At 39.8% G+C, this 10,118-nt stretch overlaps 1 protein-coding gene across 1 annotated transcript; it reads right to left on the minus strand.

Moving 5' to 3' along the window:
- Positions 1-6,579: 6,579 nt before the first annotated feature.
- LOC125230381 lies at positions 6,580-7,758 on the minus strand. The gene has a single exon (XM_048135519.1). The coding sequence runs from the start codon at positions 7,756-7,758 to the stop codon at positions 6,580-6,582; it is 1,179 nt and encodes a 392-aa protein (XP_047991476.1).
- Positions 7,759-10,118: the final 2,360 nt, after the last annotated feature.

Here is a 10,118-nt window from a genome sequence, read left to right on the forward strand (position 1 = left end):
CCTGCGATTCAGTTTAGGCTCAAGTGGCATGTCATGGTACGAAATACACTTGAGATGAGTGAATGAAACGGCTGGGACGCTTATCGCTCGCTCGATCGAAATTTGATCGCAATAACAACGTCGTGGTAGGAAATAGCGACGCAGTTCAGTTTAGGTCCTAAACTGAATCGCGTTAAGAGATCATGGTAAGGCTGCTGAGAGGTTGCCAAGGTTGCTCGATATATCAGGTAAATTAAGCTTTTATTTTATATTTATGTACACACAATATATTTTACACGTATTTGTTTAAGGTATAGAACAAGTTAAAATAAAACTATAGAAACGGATTATCATCATCATCATCATCATATCAGCCCTTTATCGCCCACTGCTGAGCATAGGCCTCTCTTCTAGTACGCCAATTCTCCCGGTCCTGGGCTAATCTCATCCAGTTGTGACCCGCAGTTTTTTGGATGTCGTCGACCCAACGAGCCAACGGATGCCAGGCACTTCTTACCAGTGGCGGAGCGTCGATACAACTCGATTCCCAACGGGTTCCCTAAAATTCTCTAGTATCCGTAGAAGTCCATACAAAACAGATGCCAAAAACCCCTCCGGCTTTACCAACGAAAATTTTCACGCCCCGCCACTGCTTCTTACATTTGTTAGCAGCCACCATTCCGTTAACATTTTGGTCCACCTGCCATCACTCTGCCTAGCAACATGTCCCGCCCAACTCCATTTATATCGCGTATAATGAATTTACAATTCATCCCGACGTTTATAATCAGTTTCCATAGTATTATTTCATGAGTAACTATCGCGGTAACCGAAGACAATATTATAGAACAAGTTATTATGAACTGGAAGTATTTTTGCCTAGTTTAAAACGTGTCTGAAACTGTACGATTGTTAATTGTGTATAGCTAAATATAAGGTACTTATATTTTGATTATAATGTCTGGTTTTTAATTAGATTTTTTTATTTATATTTAAATATTTAGATTTGTTTTTGACATTATACCTACAATTTATAATTTATAACTTACCTGTGTCTGCACAGAAATATCTTCTTCTGCGTCACAGTCGATATCTATCCTAAAAAATATATAATATAATTATTAGCAAAAATGTTTTGTAAATATATTTTTCTACCCAAAATACAAAACATCGTTATCATAAAATTTACCAAAAAAATATAATTCTAAGCATAGAAAATATTGATTTACCTTGCATATTTATATCATAGACTCGTAGTTAAACTTAATAACACGCCAGTGATTCATTGTCATCCTATTATACCTATGACCATGTGTCCGTATGCAAATTTACACTTGCGATGTTTTGGTAAAATTTACTTCCATCATATTATGATTATAGCCTTTAGTCGCCCATTGTTGAACATAGGCGTCTCTTCGTGCACTTATTCCGGTCTTGGGCTAGTCTTATTCAACAGCGCCCAGTGATTTTTTAATGTCGCAGCGAGCCAATGAACGCCAGGCTATATTCCATCATGTTTATAAACTAGATTCTTACTGGAAATACCTACACTCTTTCACTTCCTTACAAAACTCTAACGCTATGAAATGTTTGTAGCGTAGCGCCACAGCACTGCTTTCTGTATACATAGCAAAAATACGAGTAAAAGATCACAATCACGTTAACCGCATTGGAGAATATCTATAAAATAGGATTTAGATGCAGTTCTGTAACGTCCTTTACGGAAATCATAAAGTTCAAGTATCATTTTTTGTATTTCTCAATCACATTATTACAACATTATTATCCCGACTGACAGAACACACAACACAATAACACTTTGACACAAATTATCCTCTTTGCCAAAAACGACGCATAGTGATAGAAATAAACCCATACTCTATGAAACCATGTCTATATTGTCTATGTAAAAAATAATGCACTTATTTTAAACTATAACGTATTTATATACCTAAGTGAAATCCTATTGGTTTAATTTTACTTATAAGATACTGTTATCATTAAAATTGTTGGTTCTACATGTAACTAAATAAATAAACTTCTGGGTGTAAACCTTTTCCGCTCGTGTTTTTTGCGAAGCATGAAATACTTCAAGGTGACAGTTACCTTGTAAGTCAATTTCGTGCCGGAATATGTGAGATCAAATCTTTTAATTTAGATATGAATAAATAGAAATAGATCCGTATAACTTGCCTTGAATAGTTCTAGTAAAATTGCAGTTAAAAATATTTATTGTGTTGTACTATTTTTTAGTGTTGTGTTGTGTATAATGTTCATCCTGGATTTCATTGTAACTCTGGATTCGTCGTGAGTTTGAAGGTCAGTAAACATTTTACTTAAACTTAAAATTATACGTTTAACCACTCTTGTTACAAGCAAAAAAGATGTGTCAAATAGTTTATTATCCAACAAGAATAAAAAATATTTGTATCCATTTGCTATGCATTTACAGCACTAAACACAAAACACAATGCATACTCGTAGCATTAGCGAGCATGGACAAGTGAATGCCATTTGTTACGCGCCATGCAAAATATTTCTCAGTTGAAATTCGGCAAGGGAACAAATACTCTTAGCAATGTGGTGCGGTAATGTTCGCCGACCCCCTGAATTTTTCATACCCTTGTGGCTCGACAACTAAGCATTACCAAAATTGCGTCATATTTCTTTTCACAGTACTCGGGAATAGTGGGATGGATGCATGTTTTTTCGCGTGTTTCGACAACACTGAGACATAAAAGGGCACTTATTTCTTGGTATTTCTCTTGAGTGTTAGGAAATCCAGTCGGAAGTACTTTTTATTTACAGATTTATATCTATTGTTGTAAACATAAGATTCTAAGCTTTCATTTTTAAAGACACAATGTTTATTGCACATTTAAACATGGGAAATTAAATGCATTAAGTACATACTTTGGAATCAGGTGCATACCTAACTTAATAACATTACAGTTACTTCATTGTAAAATAAGTATATTTTCATTACTACTTAATCAACTACTTTTTGGAAAAGGATAGTTACAACTTTTTTTGAATGGTTAAAAAACAAAATCATGGTTACAGAAAAATCTGGTACATAGTTTAATGAACGAGTACTGTAAGCCGCAGAGATCAACAGAGAACATCAAAGAAGAGGTGCCGTAGCCGAATGGCATTTCTGCGACGCGAAACGAAAACGAAACGGCGCGAAAGGTAGTCTGGCTCTGTTGGGCCAATACGCAAGACCGATAGAGATAAATATCTACGAGCGTTTTGTTTCGTCAGCGTTTGTGCCATTCGGCTACGGCACCAGGCTAGTTATCTTTGTAGCTTATGTACATGCAAATGAAATAAATAAACCCTTAGGAAAATATTATAATAAATGTACGAGAACACCGTATTCATCAGCCTCGTATTAATAATTATCTGAAAAACTCGACTATATTTCTGCAGGCAATTTTTTTTCAAGACTTTGTTTTAAATATTGCTCATTTCAAAATGAAAACAGGTACCTAAACAATTGCTATTGATTTCAGATGCACTAAATGAAACCACTTAATGTATGACCTCGGTGGCATTTGGTGAATAAAATGACATGAAAAGTAGGCAGAGGCATATTATGCCCACGTAATTCTTTCTTGGTCGAGTGTGTGGCCGAATGTACACTGAGCTATTTGAATTAATAATGAATGATTTCATTGATAAATTCACCATGCACTTTTGCAGTTCACTGTACAGTCAACAACACAGCTGTGAACACGAAGTGCCAAAAATATGTATATAGAACTTTATTGCCTTAAGGTACACCTATACATATTTTTGGCCCTTTATCTAAAAAAAAAACTGTTTATTTCAGTCATTTTTTATAGAATTTTACAAACAAAACTCTTAATCTATTATTATTTCGATTCTAATTGAGTTAGGTCTAATTGAGATCATGCATTACATGACAGTTTCAAAGTTAGTATTATAATAATATACTTACATTTTAACTACATTTATGTCAATTCAGAGATTAGGTAAATTGTTCAGCAACATAATTTTATATGACTTTACTATTTGCTTATCTGTTCTATTTTCTATGATTGAATCATATGGAAATCTATTCAAAGCGCGTGGCAAGGCACTTGTCCATACTCTTTTGCCATACTCATAAGTGCTGGTTGGTAATGCAAAAGTTGAAATATTAGCTAAATTTCGCAGGTTTTCTGGTCTGCTTCTTTTTGTATTCACAGCTGTGTTGTTGACTGTACATCGGTCTACCTCCGTTCACTGGTCACTGTCTGGTAGCTCTTTCAGCTGATATAATATCCCCGGGATAAATCACAATAGTCTGTGAACCGTGTAAACTTCACGCGTCAGGTGAGATGAAAGGACCGCTCCACGACGCCAATAATTATTTATTCTACTTCGACATTATTCGTTCAACTAAATTATATTATGTGATGAGGAAGCCAAAATTCTTCATGCCAGGTCATGCTACTTATGCTGTTTTCCGTACCTTCCGTGGTTGAAGAGGTGACGTCTGACCTACATATTTAAACCCATGAATATGCATCCTCAAATTTTGGTTTCTTTCAATACGAGATCGCAGATTTTTTTTTATGTGAGGCCAATATTTATGTTGGTTGGGTACCACAGATTGTAAAGCGTCGCGGTAGACCTCGCCAGAGATGGCGTGACGAGCTTGACGCCTTTGACGAGGACTGGTGGGAGACTACAGGGGATAGGGATGCGTGGAGGAATTTGAGGGAGGCCTTTGCCCAACAGTGGACACAATATGGGATCTTAATAAATAAATAATAATAGCATAAAACTCAAATACTTATACAACATGAACATATTAACAAATACCTATAAGAAACGAATACTAAGCATTACTATTAATGTCTTATAGATTTTATATGTAAAATTAGTCTTTTAGGCATTGTACCACGGATGCTGGCGACGTAATCTTCGCTGTATCGTAATGTTAAACGTTGTGCGAAGAAGCCACCAGCTTTTCAGTCACCAGTTACGTCAGTCAGATGCTTCGCAATAATCGCAATTTCTGTAAAAAACTTGTGCACACTGGGACCCCATGGACCTATAGGTAGTTTTCAATGACAAACGTATTTTTACGTATCGAAATTTCGGCACATTCACAATTCCAAATAAGGTCAGTGCGGGCAAGACCGGCATAGTTTATTTGAAATAAAGTTTGAGTGGATAAAACTCTATAATTAATGTAGTCTGGCGTAATGCGCAAGGTCCTATGGGATAGCAAATATTATATTTTACAAAGCTTTTATAATATTTTGGTGAAATAAGGTACTTTTAAGTGATAAAAATTACATTTTTTAAGGCTGGGCGGGTTGACCGTCCTCCCGCGATGAGTTCGGAAAGACCGTCTAGTGCTTGTTGTCGCGTAATTTCATATGAGACTAGGTTCCAAAATCATTATCATTGTTATTTTACGTAATAACAGGGCAGAATGTGCTAGATAATTAATAAAATAACGTTGAAATTTTGAACATATAAGCATTTTTCTATTTATAAGGCAAGACCGGCATATGTCCCGTAGGTGGGGTTCATAACCTTTTCTTTTCAGGTCCAGATATTGCATAATACTGTTTTTCCAACGAACACCTGCGAATACAATTTAGTCACGATATTGCAGGCTCATATAAATCCAAGTACTTATCTGTTTTTTAAACTTTGTTATTAAGAAAAGGTAATAGGATATTAAGATACGTGAATTAGTTTGGTAACATTTCTTAGCAATGTTTGGCTTTTCTATAGTTAATACCAGAGTTACCACCTACCTCAGCTACCACTCCCGAAAACCTATTGATGACACCCATGGAGAATTTTGTGTCAAAGTGACAGCCAGCAATGTCAATTAACGGTCGGGTAGCCTTAAAATAGTCGGTCAAAACCGTTTTAAAGGGTACCCATACGGTCCCTGTTGGATAATGCTGTTTATAAAAATAATGACCAACTTGAAACCCTACTCTCTTTTGAAATATTTGTCGCCGCATGTTGCACAATCTACATATACTTAAACAAAAATAATAAAAAACGGGTAGAGCTTACGATAATTCTACCAACTTAAATATGATGATGAATAATGCAGTGTAGGCTTACTTCTGTTCACCTCTTATCATTCTTCACAACCTTGTCACATATATTTTATTTTTAACCGACTTCAAAAAAGGAGGAGGTTCTCAATTCGACTGAATGATTTTAGTAATACCATACGAATCATTATCAAACTGTATTTCGAAGTTAAAATCAAAAACGGTACAACTATCATAAGCCAAAACATACCTATATATTGATACTGTTTACACTCGACTTATTTCCAATAAAGCCTAAAAAAGGTTGGCAACTCCTTGTTTATCATATGCCGGTCTTGCCTTTCTCTTTTATGCCGGACTTTTTGAGTAGGCACAATTTCTAAGTTACATATTTTTTTAAGGAAATTAAATAATAGGCACTGGTATCGTTGAGAAAACAAAATGTAATGAAGTCAATCACTCAAAAATAGACAAAAGGAATATATAAAAAACATAGACAATAAACTATAAAAAGGTAAAATAATATAAAAAGTTTGTGCAGTCTTGCACATTCTCCCCTTTTTTAAAGAGCAACGTGTATTTTCGCGAGCTTCTTGAGGGGTCTGCGAAACACCCCAGCAGCAGTGGCGACATCTGCCACTCTGATTATCCCGTCTCTGCCGGGGTATACGGCGGTGACACGACCCTTGGGCCAAGAGCCTCGAGGCAGGTTTGAATCACAAATTATTACGATGTCCCCAATCGCGATATTAGGCGGAGATCCTCCTCCTGTCCGTGGTGATAAGGAGGGAAGGTATTCCCTGACCCAGCGCTGCCAGAAGTGGTCGGCTAGCCTTACCGCCCTGCGCCACTTATTTCTGCTCAAGAGGTCGGCTTCGGTCAAAGTAGCGGGAATAGGGGGCCCAGACGAAGATGTGAGTATAAAATGCGACGGGGTCAACGCTTCGTCAGCATCAGAATCAAGTGAAACGTGCGTGAGTGGTCGTGTATTAACAATGGCTTCAGCCTCCGCCAATAGTGTGCTCAGAACTTCATCTGAGAGAGCCTGTTCTCTTAGGGTTGTCTTCAGGGCTTCTTTAACGCTGCGAATTAAACGCTCCCATGCTCCGCCCATAAAAGGTGCTGCCGGAGGAATGAAACGCCAATTGATTGATTCATTAGCTGCATAATTTTTAACTGAGTTGCCGTAAAGAGCTTGTAACTCCCTGCTTGCCCCAACAAAGGCTGTTCCGTGGTCTGACCAGATCTCTTGCGGTGTGCCTCGACGAGCAATAAAACGGCGTAGACACATTATGGCCGCGTCTGTCGATAAACTATGTACCACTTCAAGATGTACAGCGCGGATGACGAGGCACGTAAATAGAGCAACGTAGCGTTTCTCTCTTCTTCGACCAACTGAAACGAGCACAGGCCCAAAGTAGTCAAGACCGACAAAGGAAAATGGTCTTTGATGATGAGCTAATCGGGACTCCGGTAGATCTCCCATTGGTGGCGTGAATGCTCTGGCGCGGTGAAGTTTGCAAAACTGACATGCGTGGGTTACTGATCGGACAGCATTTCTGAGGCCCAATATCCAAAATCTTTGGTGGAGTTCGTTCAGGACCTTTTCTTTGTTTGCGTGGCCAGCCTTTTGGTGGTATCTTGCTATAAGTAGGCGTACTGCTGGGTGCTTTCCGTCCAAGATCAGGGGTCGTTTAACTTCATCAGTGACGCCTGTTGCAGCTGCTATACGACTGAACATTCTGAGTTGGTCATTGTTATCTATGAATGGGGATAGTTTAAAAAGGCGGCTGCTTCGAGGCAACGGGTCTCCGTTCTTCACTCTCAAAATGTCCTCTTTGAAGGAATCAAGTTGACTCTGACGTAAAATATGGGTTTCGGCTAGACGGATATCGTTCGCAGTTATTCTCGGTTGGTTATCAGGGGGGTTCGCGGTACTAGGAGAGGATGTGCAAGGTGGATGGAAGGTACATAAGTGTCCTTCAAGACGAGGGAGGTTGAAGTTCGCGTCTCGTCTTCTCATACTACGCAATCGCAATAACGATATGAATTGATGCGCCTTTGCCGTTGCTCGCACCATTCTCAGCCATGAGCTGAAACGATATGGATCTGCAGAGATTGGTGCGGGCAGCTCAATTTCGGTGATCAGATGAATGACATTTTTAAACTCTTCACGTCCTAATCCACTAACATCAATTTGAGGTTCAGCGGGCCAGGACGAGGACAGGAGAAAGGTAGGCCCTGAGATTCAGCGAGATTCTGGAGAGAGCACAAAACGTTTGACGCGTGTAGCGTCATCGGCTACGTTTAGGTCACTCGGTACCCAACGCCACTCACTGATATTTGTAAGCTCCAGTATCTCACCAACTCTGTGGGACACAAAGGGTTTAAGGGTACGCGCATCACTACGAAGCCAACCTAGCGCAGTCATTGAGTCGCACCAGAAAACACGTCTCATTGGCTTCAACCGATGGGCTTCGCATATTGTCGTAGCAAGGCGCGCAGCTATTAGTGCGCCTTGAAGTTTTAAACGAGGAATGGAGACAGGTTTAATTGGGGACACGCGCATTTTACTACAGATGAGGGAGAGTCTCACGTCACCATTTACATATAGAAAGCGCCAATAGGCCACAGCAGCATAGGCAGACTCACTCGCATCCGAAAACACATGTAACTCGCATCCCTCTACCTCGAGCTCGCTCAAGTTGTAGCGGCGTGGTATTCGCAAACTGGAAGTGGAGATCAGGTCTTGAAACCATAACTTCCACGCGGCGCTGTCACATTGAGAGAGCTCTTGATCCCAGTCTAAGCCCTTGCGCCAAGCGTCTTGAAACATAATACGGCCACGAACGACGATTGGAGCAAGGATCCCAAGCGGATCGTAAATTTTCATCACGTGTACTAGAACCTCTCGTTTCGTTAACTTTTCAGGTAACACCGTATCTTTTTTTACACCTGTATTAAAACCAATCAGGTCATTGAAGGGCTGCCATATAAGGCCCAGCGTGCGAACGGGCGTAGACAGGCGGCCCAATTCAACGTCTCCATTATTGGCGCGAGGTAATACCTCTAGCAAAGACTCTTTAGGCAACAACGAAAGCGCACTAGGATTATTCGACGTCCAGCCGCGCATCTCGAAGCCGGCATGCGCATGTACGGAGTAAATATCAGCTGCCAGCCTAGCAGCTTTGTTGACGTCGTCTAAGCTAGTAATGCAATCGTCCATATAATGGTCGTCGATGATTACTCGAGCCGCGTCGGGGTAAGTTTCCTGCCATTCTAAAGCGTTTTTATTTTTTATGTGTATGGCAGTGAATGGACTAGACGCGGCGCCAAAAATCATGGATGACATGCGGTATGTTCTAATCGGTTCACCGGGGGTATCTCGCCACAAAAATCTTTGCGCGTCTCTATCAGTTTCAATAATTTTGACTTGCGGAAACATTTCACGGATATCAGCGTTTAAAGCGACGGCGCCCTCACGAAAACGCATTAGAATGCCTAGCAAAGGTTGCAAAAGATCAGGGCCAGTCAATAACAAAGAGTTTAATGACACGCCGTGAGATTTTGCAGCTGCATCGTGCACCGTTCGCAACTTATTAGGTTTATTGGGATTAATCACACTAAAATGAGGTAGATACCAAAGAGGACGTCCAGGGCCAGCACGTGATGAACATGGTTCAGCGTATTCTTTAGATAACATGTCATGAATATTGCGACGATAACGTTCCGCGTAGCAGGGGTCTTTAATCATTTTCTTTTCTAAGCTTACGAATCTGGACATTGCTAACTTATAGCTATCGGGAATATCCAGATTATCAGCCTTCCACAACAAGCCAACCTCATACCGGCCGCTCGGCAGACGGTGAGCAGTGTTCTCTAAAACTTGTATGGCACGCTCATCGTCAGCATTGCGGGCCTCCTTTTTAGATATACCGATTGCGTCGATCTTAAATTGTTCCCTGATAAGTTGTTCTAACATAAAACGATCACTTTCGACGTCAGGTTCACTTAATGAGATATGGTTGACGACGTCAACCCGCTTAGTCTTACTGCAACCGAAACCAAACAAAACCCAGCCAAGGGCAGTCAAAATAGCTG

This window comes from Leguminivora glycinivorella, chromosome 10, assembly GCF_023078275.1.
Source record: "Leguminivora glycinivorella isolate SPB_JAAS2020 chromosome 10, LegGlyc_1.1, whole genome shotgun sequence".
In the NCBI taxonomy this organism is placed as follows: Eukaryota; Metazoa; Arthropoda; class Insecta; order Lepidoptera; family Tortricidae; genus Leguminivora; species Leguminivora glycinivorella.

What these genes read in the sequence shown, in the direction of transcription:
- LOC125230381 (XM_048135519.1), bottom strand. Translation starts at nt 7,758, where the DNA reads ATGTTCAGTCGTATAGCAGCTGCAACAGGCGTCACTGATGAAGTTAAA.